We start from the raw sequence: 23,369 nt of genomic DNA, 5'->3' as shown, positions 1-23,369 counted from the left end.
TCTGGTTGGCTCTAGAACGTGCTGCTCTAAGAAACTGTCCTGAAAGCACTCTATGAACTCATCTTCCAAGCTACCTTTGCCAATCAGATTCTTCCAATCTATATGTAGATTAAAATCACCCATGATTATCGCTGTTCTTTTCTCACAAGCCAGCATTATTTCTTCCTGTATATCCTGTCCTACAGTGCGATTACTGTTAGGGGGCCTATAAACTACTCCCACGAGTGACTTCTTGCCTTTACTATTTCTTATCTCTACCCAAACTGATTCTACATCTTGATCTTTAGAACTAAAGTCATTTCTTTCTATTATACTCATGTCATCCTTAATTAACAGAGCTACCCCTCCACCTTTTCCTAGCTTCCTGTCCTTCCGAAATATCAAGTACCCTTGAATATTCAGATTTCCAGCCTTTGTCATCTTGCAGCCGTGTCTCTGTAATGGCTAACAGATCATACATATTTATTTCTATTGAGCTGTCAATTCATCCATTTTGTTACGAGTGCTATGCACATTCAGATACAAAGCCTTTAGTGCTGTCTTTTTACTATTTTTGCAACTTCTAGCCTTATCTGCTGGCGCACTCAAGTTTGCATGCTCTATCCCTTGCTGCCACTCTCTGATTATCATTTCCCTTATTGCTACCTTTCTCTCCTGCCTGGTCTTCTTTCTTTAATTTATCACATCTTCCCTTCCTTGATCCCTCGCCTCCAATATTTAGTTTAAAGCCCTCTCTACCGCCCTAGTTATACGATTGGCCAGAACACTGGCCCTAGCACGGTTCAGATGAAGCCCGTCCCAACGGTACAGCTCCCACTTTCCCCAGTACTGGTGCCAGTGCCCCATGAATCAAAATCCATTTCTCCCACACCAATCTTGGAGCCACGAATTTAACTCTCTAATCTTATTTACCCTATGCCAATTTGCTCATGGCTCAGGTAATAATCCAGCTATTATTACCTTTGAAGTTCTGCTTTTTAATTTAGCCCCTAGCTGCTCATACGCCCTAAGCAGAACCTCTTCCCTTGTCCTACCTATGTTGTTGGTACCTACGTGGACCACGACAACTGGATCCTTCCCCTCCCACTGCAAGTTCCTCTCCAGCCCAGAGCAGATGTCCCAAACCCTGGCACCAGGCAGGCAACACAGCCTTCTGGACTCTCGTTCTCGGCTGTACAGAACTGTGTCTATCCCCCCGACTATACCGTCCCCAACTACCACTACATTCCTACTAACTCCCCCCGCTTGAATGGCTTCCTGTAGCATGGTGCCATTGTCAGTTTGCTCATCCACTCTGCAGCCCCCGCTTTCGTCCATACAGGCTGCAAGCACCTCAAACCTCAAAAGGAGGTGACAGAGATAAGGAGGAACGAGGCCATGGAGGGATTTGAAAACAAAAATGAGAATTTTAAAATTGAGGCGTTCCCGGACTAGGAGCACAGGAGTGATGGGTGAACGGGACTAGGCGAGTTAGGATACGGGCAGCAGAGGTCTGGATGAGCTCAAGTTGATGGAGGGTGGAAGCTAGGAGGCCAGCCAGGAGAGCATCGGAATAGTCAACTCTAGAGGTAACAAAGGCATGGATGAGAGTTTCAGTAGATTAGCTGAGGCATGGGTGGAGACAGGAGATGTTACGGAGGTGAAAGTAGGCGGTCTTTGTGATGGTCGGAAATTCATCTCAGGGTCAAATCAGACACCAAGGCTGCGAACTGTCTGATTCAGCCTCAGACAGTGACCAGGGAGAGGGATGGAGTCGGTGGCTAGGGAACAGAATTTGAGGCGAGGACCGAAGACAGTGGCTTCGATCGTCCCAATATTTAGTTGGAGGAAATTTTTACTCATCCATTACTGGATATCGGACAAGCAGTGTGGCAAATCCAGAGACAATGGAGAGGTCGAGGGAGGTGGTGGTAAGGTAGAACTGGGTGTCGTCAACATACATGTGAAACCTGAAGTTGTGTTTTCGGATGATGTCGCTGAGGATGTAGATGAAAAATAGGAAAAGACTAAAGTTAGATCCTTGGGGGACTCCTGAGATAAAAGTGCGGGAGCAGGAAGAGAAGCCACTGCAGGTGATTCTCTGGATAGTTAAGAATGGAGCCAGTCGAGGGCAGTCCCACCCAGCTGGACGACGGAGGAGAGGCATTGGAGGAGGATGGTGTGGTCAACTGAGTCAAAGGCTGCAGACAGCTCGAGAAGGAGGAGATAGGTTAGTTTACCACAGTCACAGTCCCATAGGATATCATTTGTGACTTTGATAAGGGCCGTTTCAGTACTGTGGCAGGGGCGGAAACCTGATTGGAGAGTATCCAAACATGGAGTTGTGGGAAAGATAGGCACGGATTTGGGAAGGTGACGATACGCTCAAGGACTTTGGAGAAGAAAGGGAGAATGGAGATGGGGCAGTAGTTTGCAAGGACAGAAGGGTCAAGGGTAGGTTTTTTGAGGAGGGGGGTTATGTTGGCAGATTTGAAGGGGAGGGGGACAGTAACTGAGGAGAGGGAATCATTAACAATATCAGCTAACATGGGTGGGAAGTTGGTTGGTCAGCAGTTTGGTGCGAATAGGGTCGAGGGAGCGTTAGGCGGACCTCTCAGGTGGTTGTAAAAGATGTCAAGGCCCTGTTTCGAAAAGAGCAGGGGAGTTCACCCCGGTGTCCTGGCCCTCACTCCAAACGGTCATGGTGCTCGAGAGAAAGGCACAGATGCAGCTTGTGGGCGTGCAAGGGTTGCACTGCAATGCCTAGCAAACTCTACAATCAAAGAGGCCAGATTTGGTGGTGAGACTACACAAAGCAACATGGTGTGGGGACTTTACACTCTCTTGCCCTGTGGTTTGACCCATTGTCACGTAATCAAAGGCCTCACTGTATATTATGGGGAGATGCTGCTGATGGGCCTGTACGTGTCTGGGATTTCCCTGCTCTGCTGTCAGTCACTGAATAAATAGTTTTACCTCCTTTAACGCAGCAAATGACTCAAGGTGCTTTAGAGAGAATTGCATCGAATTTACAGCACAGAAACAGGCCATTCAGCCTAATTGCTCCACATGAGCCTCCTCCATCCCTACTTCATCTCACCCTATCAGCATATTCTTCAATTCCTTTCTCCCTCGTGTGCTTATCTAGCTTTCCCTTAAATGCATCTATGCTATTCGTCTCAAGCACTCCATGTTTCTCAGACAAGTGATGTGGTGCTGCGGAAATGGAAGCCATCCCCCAATCTCAGTTCAACAGCTTCATCAGTGCTGTTGTAGATCCATCTGGGATATCGGGCAGGAGTGATCCAGTGTGCCTTCGTCTCCCTTCCCTTTCTCCCCCAAATCGGAAGTCAAAGAAATGGACATCGAGCAGCAGGAGAGGTGGCTGAAAGCCCAATCGATGAGATGGGCTTCAAGGGGCTTCTGAGGTTGGGGAGATAGCAGGATAAGAGGTTCAGGGAGGGAGTACCACAAAGTTGCTGATGTGGCTGAATGATGTGCCACTAGTGATGGGAAAGGGGGAGGGGGGAGGTGCACAGGAGACCCCAACTAACCCCTCAATGAGCACACATATTTATCTCCCTCAAAACTAAAGATAAGAGTAAACACCCACGCTGCTCTTTACAGGTGAATGAGGGACTCGTTCGGGCTGAAACAACTTGCGTTTTAGTGCCTTTAGTGTAGTAAAGCATCCCAAGGTGCTTCACAGGAGTGTAATAAAACAAAATTTGACACCGAGCCACATAAGATTAGCCAAAAGCTTGGTCAGAGGTAGGTTTTAAGGAGCGTCTTAAAGGAGGAGAGGTAGAGAGGTGAAGGCTTAGGGAGGAAATTCCAGAGCTTAGGGCCTAGGCAGCTGAAGGCTGGGCGCTATACAGGAGCACACAGTGAGGTAGAAGCCCCTTCAACCTCTGTCACTTGATCTTAAAGAGTCATGCTCAAAGACCAGGGCCCACGCACTGGATAGTCTGAAATGAATCCCACTTTACATGAAAATAGACCACACCCCGCTGGGGTGGTTCTCCTTAGAGCAGAGATGGTTGAGAGGAGATTTGATAGAGGTATTCAAAATCATGAAGGGTCTAGTCAGAGTAGATAGAGAGAAACTGTTCCCATTGGCAGAAGGGTCAAGAACCAGAGGACATAGATTTAAGGCGATTGGCAAAAAAACAAAGGTGACATGAGGAAATCTTTTTTTTAAAAAAACACTGAGTATTATTAGCCAAGGTATAGAATACAAAAGCAGGAATGTAATGATGGAACTGTATAAAACGCTGGTAAGGCCACAGCTGGAGTTTTGTGTGCAGTTCTGGTCACCACATTACAGGAAGGACGAAATTGCTCTGGAGAGAGTGCAGAGAAGATTTACAAGAATGTTGCCAGGGCTTGAAAATTGGAGCTACGAGGAGAGATTGGTTAGGCTGGGGTTGTTTTCCTTGGAGCTGAGGAGGCTGAGGGGAGACTTGATTGAAGTGTACAAAATTATGAGGGGCCCAGATAGAGTAGACAGGAAGTACCTGTTTCCCCTAGCGTAGAGTTCAAGAACTAGAAGACATAGACTTAAGCTGATTGGCGGAAGGATTAGAGGGGACATGAGGAAATACTTTTTTAACCCAGGGGGTGGTGGGTGTATGGAATTCGCTGCCTGAATTGGTGGTAGAGGCAGGGACCCTCAACTCTTTTAAAAAGTACCTGGACCTGCACCTAAAGTGCTGTAATCTGCAGAGCTACAGACCGGGTGCTGGAAGGTGGGATTAGAATGGGCACCTGGTTGTTCTTCGAGCCGGCGCAGACACGACGGGCCGAATGGCCCCCTTCTGTGCTGTATCCTTTCTATGGTTCTATGATCTGGAATGCACTGCCAGAGGAGGAGGCAGATTCAATCGTGGCTTTCAAAAGGGAATTGGATAAGTACTTGAAGGAAAAAAATTTGAAGGGCTACGGGGATAGGGCAGGGGAGTGGGACTGGCTGGAATGCTCTTGGAGAGCCGGCACGGACTCGATGGGCCGAATGGCCTCCTTCCGTACTATAACTATTCTATGATTCTACCCTAGTCAAAGATAAAATATGGAATTAAGAACTCAAGGATGTACTAGAAATAGGAAACATTCAATAGGCCCAACAATCTCATCCCTTTGTCGTTGACCAACTCACACCTCTCACCATGGTCCTCAATCCCTTCCCTCTCCAGAAGCTCATCGTATGTCTACTTCCAGGTCCTTCCCTGATAACTTACTCCACACACTATCACCTTTTGGTGGAAAATGTTTCCTTCATACTCTTAACGGGACCAGCAAACTCTACGCATCTATTATTAGCAGAGGGTTGCCCAAGGTCATATTGTTTGAATGCTATTTAATCTCCACATACAAATAAATAGGCTGTCAAATATTGGGAAATGACATGCCCCTTTAAGAATTTGGTGCCAAACCAAGTGATAGCCTGTTATTTGCTCTTCCCTGGACCTTTATGCCTTCAGAACTGTATGTCAGCAAACCCCGAAAACAAGGAAGTAGCACCCACGCGTGAGAGGGGGCGGGGGCGGGGGGGGGGGGGGGAAGAGAGAGAGAGAGAGAGAGAGAGAGAGAGAGAGAGAGAGAGAGAGAGAGAGAGAGAGAGAGAGAGAGAGAGAGAGAGAGAGAGAAAGGGGGGGGGGGGGGGGGGGGGAAGAGAGAGAGAGAGAGAGAGAGAGAGAGAGAGAGAGAGAGCGCGAGAGCGAGGGGAGAGAGAGCGAGAGCGCGCGCGCGCTTTAATGGAGGCTGAACTCCAACCAAAGAATAAGGAAGAGCGTAACCAAGGTAGCCAATTGAACTTGCTTCCTCATTCAGCCAGCCTCTACATACAATGAAACAGGGCTAGGACGTCTATGACCTGGGATTGAGGTTAGCTCCACGCAACTACGACACTCATCTGACTGAGCGGTCAGTTCAGATCAATAATGCTACAGCTTCTACAATGGAACACAGCCGAGTCATGCAGGCCAGAATATTCCAGCTTTCATTGAGTCTCTACCAGGTTTGCTGAAAACCTGGGGTCCAATAAGGGCTTCATTTGGCCTCAACACCCATGGGCTAGCGAGGGCCAAAAATATAATCAGCCAGGATTCCGACTCCCTATCCAGAGATTCCTGCTGGAAAGTGCACGTAACATAATCAGTTCAGGACATGATTGTATTGACCATGATGCCCTCGCGGGCCCCACCTCCCCACCCCTGCAGAACCTTGCCTCACCTCACCAACGCCGCCACCAACCCCCCCCCTCACCCCGCCCCGGCAGAACCACCCCACATGTCTGGGCTTTGTGCCAATAATAGTATAGTTGCTAGGAGAGGCATCTGTCGATAGCGGAAACCGAGGATGTGATATCACAAGTGTAAGGCACCAAATACAAAGGTATCACCTTCAGGAAACACGGGGTGAAAGTGTGCACAGAGATTAATGCGTGCATACACAATGTGCCAGATTGTTGGAAAAACCAAACTGCATCATTAATGGCCTTCAGGGAAGGCAATCTGCCATCCCTACCTGCCCTGGGCCGCACATGACTAGTCCAACATCACATAGATTCTTAATTCCCCCCCTCCCCAGGGCAATGAATTTTGCCCTCCAAAGTCAATGAACATTCTGTCGCCTCCCATGCCCATGTATGAAATTGACGGGTAGGAAAAGACCAGCTGGTCCATCAAGCCTGGCCCATATCATGATGGTCGGCGCATCGTGGCTAAACACTTCTTCCCTCCCCTAACCTCCTTCCTCCAAGCCATGAAATCTCCTGGCAGCGGCAAAAAAACAGAAAAAACCCAGGGCCAATAAGGGAAAAAAATACTCAAACTCCTCTCCGACCCCCTCAGGCAAACAAAACTAGTCCAGGAGATCACATGGACCAAGTGTTATCTATAAAGACACTTACTTTCTATATGATGCATTCTCTGCCCCAGTCAGTAACTGGTCCAGCTCCCTCTTGAAGGCAGAGAATCAGCGCCCATCACACCAGCCTGCAATGTATTCCAGAGACTCACTGCTCTCTGGGAAAAGAACCACCGTCTAACACCCAGTCTATTCCTACTCTTCCATAGTTTAAACTCGTGTCCCCTGGTCCTCCCCAATTTGTTAAACTGGAATAATCTATCAATAGGGACGCTATCCAGCCCTCCAATTATTTTATAGACCTCTATCAGGTCACCTCTAAGTCGACGCTGCTCTGAAGTAAATAGATCAAGGTCCTTGAGCCTACGAGTGGCTGAGGTTCTTTCAGCGAGGAATCATTCTTGTAGCTCTCCACTGGACCTTTACCAAAGCCGCTATATCACCCACCATGTGGGGAGACCAAAATTGGGCACAATATTCCAGATGCGGTCTGACCAGTGATCTGTATTGTCAAAATGGTGCCCTTTGAATGGTTATATTAATACGACCCAATACATTGGTCATGAACCTTTAGTGAACTGTGCACAATAACACCAGGATCTTTGTCACTCAACCTTTCAGTATTGTTCCCTGCAAATGATAAGTGTGTTCTGTGTTGGCCCTACCAACGTGCATGACACTACAGTTATCTAAATAAAACGCCATTTGCCAATGTGTAGCCCACTCCCCTAGCACATCTAAATCTTTTTGGATTTGATTGCACTCCTCAACCGTCTTAACCCTTGGGTAGATTTTGGTGTCACCTGCAAACTTACTTATCATACTCCCAACACCACTGGCCAGGTCATTAATAAAGACCATATCTCCACGTCAGAACCTCTCCAATCAGGTTTCCGTCCCTACCACAGCACTGAAACAGCCCTCAAAGTCACAAGTGACATCCTCTGTGACTGTGGTGAACTATCCCCCCTCTCCTTCTCAACCTGTCTTAAGCTTGGTCACGGTCGCCCACACCATCCTTCTCCAAAGCCTCTCCATCATCCAGCTCAGTGAAACTGCCTTCGCTTGGTTCCACTCTTACCTATCCAATTGCAGCCAGAACATCCCCAGCAATGGCTTCTCTTCCTGCCCCTACGTAGTTACCTCTGGAGTCCCCCATCTGTTCTTGACCCTCTCCTCTTACTCATATACATGCTGAAACTTGGCGACATCATGTGAAGATGTCAGATTCCACACGCACACAGATGACACCCAGTTCTATCTCTCCGCCACCTCTCACCAACCTTCCTTTGCCTCTGTTGTCAGATTGCTTGCCTAGCATTCAGTCCTTGACGAGCTGCAATTGCCTCCTGTTAAACATTGGGAAGACTGAAGCCATCATCTTCTGCTCCCATCACAAATTCTGTACCCTCGCCACTGTCTCAGGTTGAACCAGACTGTTCGCAACCTTGGTGTCCTACTCAACCCCAAGCTGAGCTTCTCATATCCTGTCCATCACAAAGACCGCCTACTTCCACCTCTGTAATCCCCGGCCTTGGAACTTGGTCAGCCCATCTGTTGCTGAAACCCTCATCCATTTGTCACCTCCAGACTGAACTATTCCAATGCTGTCCTGGCCAGTCTCCCATCCTCCAACCCGCCATAAACTTCAGTTGATCCAAAACTCTGTCCATATCCTTCACCACAATAAGTTCCGCTAACCCTTCACCCTTGTGCTTGTCGACCTACACTGGCTCTGGTTCCCTAATGCCTCCAATTTAAAGTTCTCATCCTTGTGTTTAAATTCCATCATGGCCATCAGCCATTCACACTGAATTCTCTCTCTAAACTTCTCCACCTGCCTCTCCTCCTTTTGGACCCTCCTTAAAACCCACTCCATTGACTAAACTTTTAATCACCCCTCCTAATATCTCCTTCTTTGGCTCGTCAGTTTTTGTCAATTTACACTTCTGTGAAGCACCTTGGCGGACTTTTTTTAAAAAAAGAATCTTGCAGCACAGAAGGAGGCCATTTGGCCCATCGTGCCTGTGCCGGCACACAGTTTTTCCACGTTTATGGCGCTACATAAATGCAAATTGTTGTTGCCTTGTCAGTGTTGCCCACATCCCAAGAATAAAAAAAAATGTTCATTGTTTAACCACGGCACAGGCACAATGGGCCGAGTGGCCTCCTTCTGTGCTGCGTCATTCTACGATTCGACATGTACCAAAAGCAAGCCCGTAAAATATCAAATCAGCAGCACGACTTTGGAGGTTTACTTGGTATTGTGTGAAGTTACTCTGCTACTAGCCAAGGAAGTGCCTGAACACTTTGAAAAATTCAGAACTAGGTAAGCTGACCGCATGTTTGAGATACTTTCCTGTGGCCACTTCTTCACAGAAGTGAACTTCCTCAGGAAGGGCTCCCAGGACTGATTCTCTATTTCACATCCACGCCATTCTCAAGCATTCCCCATCTATCTGAGCGAGCGTGTGGACGTTGGGCAGGATCGGGCTTGGGTGTGATGCCTCCCACGATCAAAATGCCTGCCGTGTTCAATGCCATGGCTCGCACATTGAATGGCCATTCGGGAAAGGTACTGAGAAAAACTGCTCATTGAGGTGTACGCCCAAGAAGGAGCTGGCACTTTCGGGAGAGGTGGGGGGCGGGGAGAAAAGTGCCAGGAAGAGGGGAGACAAAGTCCTTCCAAAGATCCTTAAAACAGACCACCTCCGACATTGTTTACATCCAAGCCCCACTGCTCTTGCTGACTACCCCCATCACATCGGAGTGATATCAAGGATCATTATTTCTCCCCTCTTGATAACAATCAAGATGAAACAAGCACATCACGCCATCTTACAATAGTCCAACACATTGCAAGCGCCGGCAGTGCAAAATCAGAGAATGTTCCAACACAGAATGGCCATTTGGCCCCTCAATTCTGTACCAAGATATTTCTCCAAGAACCACCTAGTCTAATCCCCTATTCCTGCTTGTTCCCCATACCCCTCAATATTCCTTCCCACACCTCCCCCTCTCCCCCCAAGTGTCTATCCAATTCCCTTTGAAAAGAATCTGTGGACTCTGCTTCAACAACAGTTTGCAGAAGAGAATTCCATATTCATACCGTCCTCTGTGTAAGGGTCGAAATCGGTTAGAGAGGAGCAGGTACAGTGGGCCAAGGAGATGGGGAGCTGGTGGCAGGAATGGGAGCACCATCAGTGGTGGGAGGCCTGCAACTACACACTGACAGGTAAATGTTTACATTGGAAATTCTCATAAATGTTTACATAAAAGTGTGACCAAAAACAGTGACGAAGTTGAACAGGAAGTGCTTGCATAGACAAGACTTATAGTAATATGTGCTCACACACAAGAAAATTAAATCTAGATGTGCCAAACTAGCAATGAGTAGTACCCGCCAATACATTCCAGGATCTGTACTTTGGCAGAAACTAAAGACAACTATAACATCAAAAATGCAGTACGACATTAAGTGATCAATGAGGTCTCTGGGCAAGGAACACAATTCCTACTGGCCCATAATTGTTAAACAACAATTCGGTGCAACCTTATAGCTTTCAAAATCAGCTGATGGACACCAGCACTGGATGCATTCTGCAGTGGGAACGGCTGAACTTCATCCTCACTGTGTGGAGCCATCACACCTATTCCCAGTCATACATTGGGGGGACCTCAAAACTGAGGAGCCGCTTACTGCCCTCAGTTTTCCCATCCTCCTGTATTTCAGCTTTTACAACCCAAGCATGGTGCCATCTAATCGTTACTAGCGTTAGCCGTGGCTTGGCGGGTAGCATGCTCGCCTCTCGGGTTCAAATCCCACTCCAGAGATTTGAGCACACGATCCAGGCCGACACTCCAGTGCAGCACTGGGGGAGTGCTGCACCGTCCGAGGTGCCGTCTTTCGGATGAAACTTCAAACTGAGATCCAGGTGGATGTAGCAAATCCAAGGACACTATTTCAAAGAGCAGGGGAGTTCTCCCTGATGTCCTGGGCCAATATTTATCCCTCAACCAACATCACTAAAAACAAATTATCTGATCATTATCTCATTGCTGTGCACAAATTGGCTGCCGCGTTTCCTATATAACAGTGACTACATTTCAAAAATACTTCATTATCTGTAAAGTGTTTTGGAACGTCCTGAGGTCGTGAAAGGCGCTATATAAATGCAAATCTTCTCTCTTTTTTCAATCTTGTTGGTCACCTGGAACTGACAACCTTAGCCCTTCCTCCTGGTTGCCCAAAATAACATCTATTCAGAGATGACGTAGACGTGACAGAGAAACTCTTGCAGCTGGTGCGTCAGATCCAATATTCCCCTCTCCTCCAGACACCACGACGCAAGCTTCACGCCACAGAAAAAAAAAAATCACACCACAGCTAACGAGGCACAAACAAACTTTGCTCAGATTCCTTCCCAAGAGCTCCTGAAGGCCCAGGTTAATAAGCAATGTAATTGTGTTTTGGATAGGAGAAGTCCATTGGCCCCACTAACTTACCCTTCAAACCTCCCATCAGTTCCCTTTACCATGATCCTGGGACTAATATCCCTGTGTCCCCTTGTTCTAAAATCCTGTGCCCCAAGTTCTCCATATCCGTTAAAACCGTAACAATTCCTTCAAGTCCCCACTCCCCTCCCCCAGAGATGAAGCTCTCAGGGTAGGTAACCTTTTCATCCCCGCAAGTTCAAGAAGCTAGCACAAAATGGGGAGGCAACACGAGTCAATAAGCCCATAGTCCGTTCACCTCTAGGAGATGGGGATTGAGTGCTGCTCGGGCACAGGGGACGAAGAGCAGCTCGGTAACGAGGCACCGGCTCCTACTGGGCTTAAGCCCACGGCATAAAACGGTGAGCTGACACTGAGTTGGTCTCACCAAAAATGGGATGTTTATATTGGTCGCTACTGGAATTAATATGTGGATGTGGTGATTGGGGGCAGGGAGAGGAGAGAGAGAGAGAGAGAGAGAGAGAGAGAGACAGACTGTAGGAGTGATAACATGGGCTTCATCCATATCCACATTCTGGGTACAAAACTAGCCCAGATGAAGTCCTTGTTGTGGGGCATGTAGACACATCCTGAGGGTGACACAGAGGATTGGTTGCCTGGCTTGAACAAGTCCACTGGGAGAAGGAATAATAAGAGAGGGAGTGCTCACCTACCTCCTAGGGACCCAGTTCAGGAGCATTCGCCGACCTTTCTGTTGAGGGGTAGTGGTGGAGGGGGGGGGGGGGGGCGGGGACGGGCACGGGCTACTGGGTGATGCAGACGAACCTAAAGAACAAGAAGAAAAATCATTTTACAAGTCTGGGACAAACTCATTCCTCCAATTTTCATCTGAAGGCACAGATTCCTGCAGAGGTACAGCTCTAGGGATGCCAGCGACCTGACACTACCTGCCCATGTGCGAAGATGACAAGTGAATGCCAAGACTATTCGACTGTGTGGGGCATCGCAGCAAACCCAATTACGTCCTCACCGAGCACCCAGACAAGCACCCAATTTGACAGCAATTAGAAGCAGGAACCTTGGTTGATCCTTTTTCTTCCAAGCCATTTTTTTTTGGGGGGGGCGGGGGCGGTGGAAAAGAGGGAAGGATGGCAAAAATACTGAGACCAAATTGTAGCATCCCGATCATTGTTGTTGAGATCAGCCAGCCTAACCTCTGCATAGACTAGAGACTGAAGTTGGGACTTCCGGCATGCCTCACTTTGTACCACAACAGGCGAGGCCCCTACCCACTATAGAGGGAGCTCAGGATGAATTATGTTAAGTTTTATATTTATGGTGCTCGATTCTTTCAACTGCACTTCAAGGAAAGCAGCCAGCCGGTGGGCTGCAGTCGATGCTCAGATGCAAACCTTCCTACACTCTTAGCAAAAAGATTTTCAGCTCAACAGAGTCCAAACAGTCTAGGCTCTCCTGATGACTTGAAAGAAAGCCAGCCTTTCATTTATACAGAGTCTTTCACGACCTCAGGACGTCCAAAAGCGCTTTACATACAAAAAAGTACTTTTGAAGTGTAGTCACTGTTGTAATATAGGAAATGCAGCAGCCTATTTGCACACAGCAAGGTCCCACAAACAGCAATGAGATAATGACCAGATAATCTGCTTTAGTGATGTTAGTTGAAGGACAAATATTGGCCGGGACACCGGGGAGAACCCCCTTGATCTTTTATGTCCACCTGAGGGGGCAGACAGGGCCTCGGTTCAACATCTCATCTGAAAGAGAGCATCTTCAACAGTGCAGCACTCCCTCAGTACTGGCACTGGGAGTGTCAGCCTGGATTACGTACTCAAGTCTCTGGAGTGGGACTTGAAGCCGCGACCTAGTGACTCAAAGGCGCGAGTGCTACCCGCTGAGCCACAGCTGACACCCGAGAGGAGGGTGGGTAAAACCCTCCATGGAATGGGCCTCAGCCCTGATCATTAAGCACTGACCCTTCCTTGCTGGAAAGTGTACACCGTGTAGGTAGAGATCAGGTGAGGACACAATCGGAGTCAGCAGAGAGGCTCTTCATGGTCATAGAGCTTGCCAATACCCACTGTCTAGACATGACGAGGAGCAGCCACTCAGGGTGCGGTACTGGAGCAGCACTGGTACTTGTAGAACTGCACCAGAGCCAGAATGGGTGCCCTCAGGAGGGAAAGTTGGCAAAGAACAAGGGGAGAGAAAAAAAAAACACAATCAATTCTAAGAAAAGAATAGAATAGCACGCGGCTGGTTAGATGTTTGTGCAGATTTCTTCTAAAAGGCCCGACACCAAGTCCGGTAAATAACCCACAAGAAAAACAGAAAGGTACACCACATGGAGTCACGTGTGTCCCAGAACTGTTTACACAGAACAATTACTCAAAATAAGCCGAGGGAGAGGAAGCAGTGGAGTCAGCTAAATCATTGAGTTAGGGGGACACAGCTTCCTCCTCATCCCCCTGTGCAGCAGTCTGCACCACACTGGCTGGGTCACTACTACTCAGTGTTAGGGCAATATCCCGTGCAAAGAATTCTACTAAGGAGTTATGCAAACAGATTCTGTGCAGGGATCCCAGAATGTAGGGATAGAAGGATAAACAGTACAACTCGAAATCAAAAACACTGGAGAAACACGGCCGGTCGGTGAGGATCTGGGACGTGGAGCTTTCATCGGGATCCGAGTTTTCAAATGTGCTATCGGTGAAACAGCTGGACAACACCACACACTGAAGGGTTTACCTGGCGATAACCGGCTCACATCATCATTACACCCGGTTACTCAGTAATCTGTGCATATATTGTTTCATCTCAACGCCTGGCTTCCTTTCTTATTAGTTTTGCCTTAAATTCACAATTTCTGCCTTCAGCAAAGCCATTTCCTGTTGGGTTTACAACTCTTCTACAGGGTAAGCCCCATCGCATTCATTCAGCAAAATACTTGCACATCTGGATTCCCAATTAGCCACATACCAACACTGCTCGAGACTTGATTTTCCAACACCATCCCATCTGGCTGCTTGTCCTCCAAAAACTCCAACTTGTCCAAAACCCAGGCACCCGAATCCTGCCCCACACTGAATCCTGTTCGCTAATCACCCTCCATCCTCCCTCACCTACACTGGCTCCCTGTCCCCAAACACATTGAATTTAAACACCTACAAGCAGCGAGGCCACGGCGGGATTTGAACACGAGGATGAGGTAGAGGTGGACAATGGCTTCAGGCTTCTCAATGCTTAATTGGAGCAAATTCCAGCTCATCTAGAACTGGATGTTGGACACGTGACCTGACGAAACAGAGGCAGCGGAGAAGTCGAGAGAGGCGGCGGTGAGATAGAGTTGGGTGTCGTCAGCGTACAAGCCCCATTAATGGGGACATGCAAAATCCACCGTTACCTGTGTGTAGGGTTCTCATCCACACCATTATCACTGAGGGCTACAAAGAAGAACAAGTCTGGGAACCACAAGTCACACTGCATGACTGATTTAACTCTATTGACAGGACCAATACGAGCCATGCTCCTGTGTCTAACAGGCAAATTAGATTAACAGCAGAAACCCAGAGCCTTTTTTAGAACCTACATCTAGCAACAGGGCAGCAGGGCTCCACAGAGGGAATGGGGAAGAGGAAGATGGTGTTAAGAAACCCAAATTACCAAAGATCCAAATATAGAGACGTTTAACATAACAACTTGCACATAGCACCTTTAAGGCAGAAAAACGTCCCAAGGCGCTTCACAGAGGTGTAAACAGACAAAAATTGATGCTGAGCCAAAGGAGATATTAGGAGGGGTGACCAAAAGCTTGGTCACTTGATCAAAGGAGGAGAGGGAGGTGCAGAGGCAGAGGGGTTCAGGGAGGGAATTCCAGAGCGTGGGGCCTAGACGGCTGAAGGCATAGCTGCCACTGGGGGATGCAGAAGAGGCCAGAGTTGGAGGAACAGAGAATTCTGGGGGTGTTGTAGGGCTTGGGGAGGTTACAGAGATAGGAAGGGGCAAGGCCATGAAGGGATTTAAACACAAGGGTGAGAATTTTAAATAGAAGGTGTTGCGGGTTCGGGAGCCAATGTAGCTCAGCAAGGACGGGGTGATGGGCGAACAGGACTTGGTGTGGAATAGGATACAGGGAGCAGAGTTTTGGACGAGATGAAGTTCATGGAGGGTGATGGGAGGACATTCAGGAGAACGTTGGAACAGTCGAGTCTGGAGGTGACAACGGCATGGATGAGAGTTTCAGCAGCAGATGACCTGAGGCAGGGACAGAGGCAGGCGGGCGAGGTTACAGTCGATGAACAGTCAGGTTCAGTGAGACACTGGGCAGGGGAGGGGGATGGAATCACTGGAAAAGGTGAGGAGCGCAGGCTGAAGACAATGGCTTCGGACTTCCCAGTGTTTAACTGGAGGAGACTGCAGTTCATCCGAGAATGGATGTCGGTCAAGCTGGCTGACAATCAAAGGCGGTGGAGGAGACGAAGAGAGGTGGTGGAAAGGTGGAACAGGGTGCTGTCAGCATTTGGGTGGAAGCTGACCCACGTCTTCAAATGCTGCCGCCAGGGGGCAGCTAGTATATGGTTTGGGGGGGGGGGGGGCGGGGCTCAAGGATAGTTCCTTGGGGGACTCATGGGAACAGGAGGAGGCCATTCAGCCCTTCGAACCTGTTCCAGCATTCAACTAGCTCATGACTGGTCTGTACCTCAACGCCATTCACCCGCCTTTGTTCCATATCCCTTACGCAACAATAATTTGTATCTCAGTTTTGAATTTAATTAACCTCAATTAGTCTCGACGGCTTTTTGAGGGAGAGCGTTCCAGATTTCCACTGCCCTTTGTGTGAAGAGGTGCTTCCCAATATCACCCCTGAACGACCTAGCTCTAATTTTAAGGTTATGCCCCTTTGTTCTGGACTCCCCTTTTCCTAGGGTGTGTGGAGGACGATGAATGAGCATTAGACCTAACAAGTCCCACCGCACCCATCACATCCTTCACGCTCCAGAAGGACATTCGGTTTTCCGTTGAACCCACTTATATTGTCCTCGACATCCTTCCTGCCAATTTATCCCCATTGAGAAACTTCCGACTAATGTCCCTTATACTCTTCACTCCCTCATGTTTAACTTGTACCCATCGGGATTTGAACCCTTCACTACACTGAATCGTTTCCAAGGACCGGTTTTATCAAGTCCGTTCATAATCCTGAAAACCTCAATTAGGTCACCTAATTGCCAAAGAAACTAAACCCAACTACCTGAATCCTTCCTACTAACTTTAACGCTGATCATGGATTTCGAGCCTACTCGATTTGGCTATGCAACTACATATTCAGTTAGAGTTGGTATGGTCGTTGGTTCAAGGCCCTGCTCCAGGGCACGAGCATAATCCAGGCTGACACTCCAGTGCGACACTGAGGGAGTGCTACACTGTCAGGTGTTAAACCAAGGCCTCTCTGCCTGTTGAAGTGGATGCAAAAAGATCGGCAGTACTTTCAAAGAGCAGGGAATTCTCCCGGTGTCCCGGGCCAACATTCCTCCCCAATCAATACCACCAAAAATAGATCAACTGGTCACTCATCTCATTTCCTGTTTGTGGGAACCTGTGCACAAAATGGCCACATTTGCTCACATAACAACAAGGACTGTACTTCATTAGCTGTGCAGCACTTTGGGATGTCCTGTGGGCATACGGTGCTATACAAATGAAAGTTCTCTTTACCAGTTTGAATTGGACAACCTGAGAGTAGGGACTGCTGTAGGCTGTGTTCAGTCATGTTAATATTTAGATAATATTAAAACTCTTACTATTGCGCACACTTCCTATCTACAAAACCCTACTTCCTGTTACATTTGTCTGTCAAATTTTAAATTATGATGTCCACATTTATAAACTGGTCATGCTGGAATTGCGCCCTCCAGCCAGTGCTGGTGCCATAGAGCCCATTCCACGTCTTCCCTCTCCTCCAACCAACCCTACCCACTCTGCTTTTGAAATCACGGTAAGTTTTGTTGTTTAACTATAAACAATATAAAAACATAATACATAAAAATTGGGACAGAGATGCACGACTGCATAAAGTCTGCGTTCCCTGGTCGTAATAGCTAGCAATTCACCCAAGCCTATACTTGCCCTTGATTCCCGGCGTGCAACGCCACACGGGATTGATCAGCATCTAATAAATTTCACTTCAGTTACAGAGCACAGTGAAGGCACCAAAAGGGGAGGACATCACCACCGTACCCACTTCAACTCCCAACACTGAAAACCAGACGTGGATACCTGACCCAACAGTGATTCTACCCGTCCAGATTTTACAGCACGCGCACACACAACTTCGGTGTCAGCCATGGCACAGTTGGTAGCACTCTCACCTCTAAGTCAGAAGGTGTGGGTTCAAGTCTCACACGCAAAATTCTAGGCCGACACGCCAGTGCTGTACTGAGGGATTGCTGCACTGTCGGAGATGCCGTCTTTCAGATGAGACATTAAACCAAGGCCCTGTCTGCCCCAAGGTCGGCGTAAAAGATCCCACGGCACTATTTGAAGAGCTGGGGAGTTCTCCCCGGTGTCCTGGCCAATATATATCCTTCAAACATCACTAAAAAAACAGATTATCTGGTCATTACTACATTGCTGGTTGTGGGACCTTGCTGTGCACAAATTGGCTGCTACGTTTCCTACATTACAGCAGTGACTACACTTCAAACGTACTTCATTGATTGTAAAGCGCTCTGGGACGTCCCAAGATCGTGAAAGGCGCTATGTAAATGCAAGTTCTTTCTTTTCTCTTTTAACTTGAACTGACCCCTGGATTTTTTTTTTCAAATCCCAAATTGACAAACCACTGAACCGAACATCATAGCTGCAACAGAAAGACAAAGACAGTAGTTTTAGAGTCTGCAAACTGCTCGTGGTACCTGCAGGAATTGGCTGAAAACCGAAGCCCCGACACTCTGCTACTTCCTGCGCACCTCGACTCCAAGTACGAAGGTACGAAAATGACTGGGCAGGAAAAGACCAGCTGGTCCGGCAAGCCTGCCCCACAAAGGGCGCGACGGGTCGAGCATAAAGAACCCCAAGCCCGACAGCTGCTGGTCTTGTGATCATCGGTTGGTTCGTTGAGCCAGGTTACGTCCCTCTTACTTAGGAGCAACTCCTCGATGAAGATCCAGACAAGCATGCAACTTCCTCGCGGAGTTTCAATCCTGTGCTTGGCGATTCTTGTTCCGGGGGGGGGGGGGGGGGGGGGGTACGTTACGGTTACGACAGGTTTGAGGAGACCGCCGTGTTGCGGTGAGTCGAGAACACCACAAGAACAAAAAAATCATCTGGAAGAGGAAGCTGTTGAACTATTTTTTTTTACGGTTTTATTTACTGTAATGTCAGGCCGACTAACTCCTCCCTAGCCAGTTCCCCCCCCCCACCCCGAGGTTCTCGACAATATTTTTGTTTAAACAGCCAGAGCTGTTTCCAAACAGAGGTGTGTTTGATTTTTTTTTTAAATGTGCACTGAAGGGGCAACAGGTGACAAAGCCCCACCTAGAACTCCTTGGCACCTCAAGTATAAATACGGCCAGATTCTGCAGGAAGAATTTAGATCCTGTAGCAGGTCTGTGCATCCCAGAGCTGGCACTCAGTATTGGAGCAGACGCTCAGTACCAGGGGCACAGGCTCTGCTATCATGTCCTAGATACAAGACATTGCTGCCCAACAGAAGAGGACAATTAGTACAATTTTAAAGGGGGTGCAGGAAGAGACACCTGGAGGTTCACATTAACAAATCTTCGAAGATGCCAGGACAAGTTGAAATGGCTGTTTAAAAAAAACTAAGGATCCTTGGGCTTTATAAATAGAAGCATAAGAGTACAAAAACAAGGAAGTTATGCTAAACCTTTATAAATCACTGGTTAGGCCTCAGCTAGAGTACTTTGTTCAATTCTGAGCACCACACTTTATAAAGGATGTCAAGGCCTTGGAGAAGGTGCAGAGGAGATTTACTAGAATGGTACCAGGGATGAGGGTCTTCAGTTACGTGGAGAGATGGAGACACTGGGGTTGTTCTCCTTACAGCGGAGAAGGTTAAGGGGAGACTTAATAGAGGTGTTCAAAATTATGAAGGGTTTTGATAGAGTAAATAAGGAGAACTGTTTCCACTGGCAGGAGGGTTGGCAACCAGAGGACACAGACTTATGATTGGCAAAAGAACCAGAGGGGAGATGAGAATTTTTTTTACGCAGCGAATTTTATGATCTGGAATGTACTGCTTGAAAGGGAGCAGATTCAATAGCAACTTTCAAAAGGGAATTGGATAAATATTTCAAAAGGAAAAATTTGCAGGGCTATGGGGAAAGAGCAGGGGGTGTGGGACTAATTGGATAGTCTTTCAAAGAACCAGTACAGGCATGATGGGCCGAATGGAGGGCCTCCTTCTGTGCTGTATGATTCTATGACGTGGAGGCAGGTTCTACCCCAGTGAGGGATCCTTTTACAAGGAAGGGGGTAGCCATGATTTTAGGCTGACGTGGGTGGGTACACCTATTCATTCGCCTTGGTTGAGAGGGGACTTTGCTCGAGCTGCTGTGACTGCATGTCTGTCCCACTTAAGTCCGCCTCCGCCGTGCGCAGAGTGCAGCTGCAATCAGTATGGTCAGCAGGTACAGCTCGCAGAGTAATAACACAGTGTTATTACTATGTAGGGCCTTCATGCAGGAAACTTCCCGAGGCACTCGGGCTTTGCTGAACTGTTGGGAGAGGTGACCCACGGTTTGGTGCAAGAGACGCATTCAAGGTGGCTTTTTAAAAGGTGAGGGGAGGATGGCAGTGAGACGGAGGGGCTTGGAAAGAGAACGCCAAAATGGCTTTATTACTGAAGGTGGAGCGGGGAGGGGGGGCAGAACAGAGCCGGAGGAAGGACTGAGGTGTGGGTACCTTAACGATACTCTAACCTAACTATACAAGCGATAGGTACATCCCTCGGTGCCTTTTCTGATGTGGCAGCAGTGCAACTTAATTTGACAATAGCAAACTAATTGCTTCATCTGCGTTCATGCAAAATCATTTTTGTAGCTTGATGCAAACAGATTAAGATGCCCCAGAGTTGTTTGCAAGACACATCAAAAGGTTGAAGAGGATATCCCGTTAACTCAGGGTTGTCAGTACCTCAATTCATTTATAATCAGAGAAGAATGAAACAGGTACATAGTGGACAAAGGGACATGAAAACCAGAGTAAGGAGCCTGCCTCAAATCCAACCAAAGTCATCAGACTTCAGGTGGCTTTATCTGGCTGTTTGATATGAGATGCCATGAGCTACAGCATCTTCTCCAGTTTCTGGGGGCATGTGTACTGGATCTCCTGGGGTAGGACCACCAACTAATGGACAAAGGGGTGTGAGGCAGAACCTTTTGTGACTCTCCAACATCAGCTCCTCTTCAGTCCTCCCATCCATTTGGTTCCTTCGATCTTTGAAACACCAAGCCTGCCATCCCCAAAGCAAATTACCCAGCTTTCAGGAGAACAGCGTCCACGACACCACACAACCCTGCCACGGTAACCTCTGCAAGACATGCCAGATCATCGACACAGATACCACCATCACACGAGAGGACACCACCCACCAGGTGCACGGTTCATACTCCTGTGACTCGGCCAACGTTGTCTACCTCATACGTTGCAGGAAAGGATGCCCCAGAGCATGGTACATTGGTGAGACCATGCAGACGCTGCAACAACGGATGAACGGACACCGCGCAACAATCGCCAAACAGGAGGGTTCTCTCCCTGTCGGGGAACACTTCAGCAGTCATGGACATGCAGCCACCGACCTTCGGGTAAGCATACTCCAAGGCGGCCTTCGAGACACACGACAATGCAAAATCGTCGAGCAGAAATTGATAGCCAAGTTCCGCACCCATGAGGACGGCCTCAACCGGGATCTTGGGTTCATGTCACACTACACGTAACCCCACCAGCGAACAAATGTTATCCGTTTTTAATATAACGGGTCATTGACTGTCTTCCTGCTCTCTCTCTCTTTTTTTTGGGGGGGTTTGTATATTCGGTGGCCTTTTAGGTGACACCTTTCTGTCTGCTCACTGTGATTGCCTTGGCAACGGGCAGTAATCACCAGGCATTGTTCTGTGATTTTCACATGCAAAGGATTCGAAAATCTCATTTCCACACCGTTCACCTGAGGAAGGAGGAAGCCTCCGAAAGCTTGTGGAATTTAAAATAAATTTGTTGGACTATAACTTGGTGTTGTAAAATTGTTTACAATTGTCAACACCAGTCCATCACCGGCATCTCCACATCATCCCCAAAGCAGTCATTTATAATCCTAAACTTGCCGTCATCTAATCACTAATTTGAATACAAGGCCAGATCTAGGTTAGATGTCAGGAGGTGGTTCTTTGCCCAGAGAGTAGTGGATCTCGAACAGGCTGCCGGCTCGTGCGGAGGACGCCAATTCGCTGAATTTTTTCAAGCGAGAGCTGGACCTGTTTCTGGCTGGGGCGGAGGTCACCTCGTGAAAAAGGTACATACTGCATAGAATTATCAGGGCCAGAGTGATCTCCTGGACTAGTTTTGATCGCCGAAGGGAGTCGGAGAGGAATTTCCCAGAATTCCATCCCCCTCCCCAAATTGGCCTGGGGTTTTATCTGGTTTTGCGCCTCTCCTAGGAGATCACATGGTTTCAGGTATGGCATGTATATATTGTGATGCACAAGGCATTACAATTGTGTGGGACAGGCTGGATGGTCCAGAGGGCCTTTTCCTGTCCGTCATTGTTCGTAAATCCCAGTTTGTCATCATGTAACTATTACTTTATAATCCCAATTTAGTCGGTACCTAATCACCAATTACGCTTCCCAATCCCGCTGGTGTCTCAGGCTTTCACCTGTGTATCTCAGTGGATGGAAGAATTCCAACCGTGCTTCCCACGAATGTTAGTAACCAGCCATCAATCAGATACAACGAGACAATGAGGTGGGACCCAATTAAACATGCAATCACGGCTTCACACTATCTGCTGACCTCAGACTAGAAAAAACTTGCATTTATATATCACCTTTCACAACCTCAGGAGGTCCCAAAGCGTTTACAGCCAATGAAGTACTTTTGAAGTATAGTCACTGTTGTAATGTAGGAAACACGGCAGCCAACTTGTGCACAGCAAGGTCCCACAAAAAAAAATGTGATAATGACCAGATCATCCGTTTTTAGTGATGTTGGTTGAAGGATAAATATTGGCCAGGAGACCGAAGCGAACTCCCCTGCTCTTTTTCAAATGGTGCCATTGGATCTTATATGCCCACCTGAGGGGGCAGATGGGGCCTCAGTTTAACGTCTCATCCAAAAGACGGAGCGAGCCCTGCTGTTTCAGACTGCACTTCCGCCACGACACAGGCCAGAAGACGTCACAGCACATTTCGGTCTCAGTTAGCTGGGTAAGTGGCACATTTACTGGCCGTTTTAGAAGTACTCGTAAACTAACCAAGACAAAGCAGTGACGGTACGGCACCGTGCCAAATGCAGAGAGCCACAAGAAACCAATTCAATAGCCAAATGCCCGCTCACTTTTTTTTAAATTAAACCAGTACCTGTAAGGGACAAAGCAGAGCAAATATTTATAAAAGGGAAAGGGCAAACGGCCTCGAGTAACAGACTCACTGGGGATTGCTGACTCATGAGGCAACTTTAAACTCCATCTAGGAGAAGGCTTTGAGTAAAGATCAGCCTCCAAGTCTTGGTACTTGGCAAGTCGATTTCCTAACTCAGCGCCCTTTTTCAAATCAGCAGTTGAGATTCAGAATCATAAGTAGAACTTTACAGCACAGGAGGAGGCCATTCGGCCCGTCGTGCCTGTACTGACTCTCTGAAAGAGCTCTCCACCTAATCCCATTCCTCTGCTCCTACCATGAAGCCTTTAAAGTGTTTCTTTGTCAAATGTTTATCCCCTTCCCTTTTGAAAGCTATAATGGATTCTGCTATCCCCTATTATTTCTGGCTGGGCGTTCTAGATCTAACAACACACTGTTTAAAAAATTTCTCCC

The 23,369-nt window shown here is 47.8% G+C and overlaps 2 protein-coding genes across 7 annotated transcripts in view; one reads left to right on the top strand and one right to left on the bottom strand.

Moving 5' to 3' along the window:
- Positions 1–23,369, bottom strand: part of LOC137306020 (RAC-beta serine/threonine-protein kinase) — a 79,263-nt gene that overhangs the window by 35,776 nt on the left and 20,118 nt on the right. For 2 of the 6 annotated variants that reach the window (XM_067975036.1, XM_067975039.1), the window contains exon 2: positions 12,011–12,126. The exons of 2 other annotated variants lie outside the window; for them this stretch is intronic. The gene's annotated coding sequence lies outside the window, so the exon portion shown is untranslated. Of the gene's footprint in view, positions 1–12,010; positions 12,127–18,233; positions 18,306–23,369 lie in introns of those variants that run through there. 2 more of the 6 variants (XM_067975040.1, XM_067975037.1) reach the window with 2 other exon arrangements.
- LOC137305869 (uncharacterized) overlaps positions 15,472–23,369 on the top strand; it is a 64,479-nt gene continuing 56,581 nt past the window's right edge. The window contains exons 1-2 of the mRNA XM_067974805.1: positions 15,472–15,896; positions 18,179–18,306. Coding sequence (XP_067830906.1) covers positions 15,472–15,896; positions 18,179–18,306 — 553 coding nt within the window. The remainder of the gene's footprint in view (positions 15,897–18,178; positions 18,307–23,369) is intronic.

The sequence above is a fragment of the Heptranchias perlo genome, chromosome 41 (assembly GCF_035084215.1).
Source record: "Heptranchias perlo isolate sHepPer1 chromosome 41, sHepPer1.hap1, whole genome shotgun sequence".
Taxonomy (NCBI): domain Eukaryota; kingdom Metazoa; phylum Chordata; class Chondrichthyes; order Hexanchiformes; family Hexanchidae; genus Heptranchias; species Heptranchias perlo.
The sequence above is the reverse complement of the archived record's forward strand: the minus strand, read 5'-3'. Positions and strand labels throughout refer to the sequence as shown.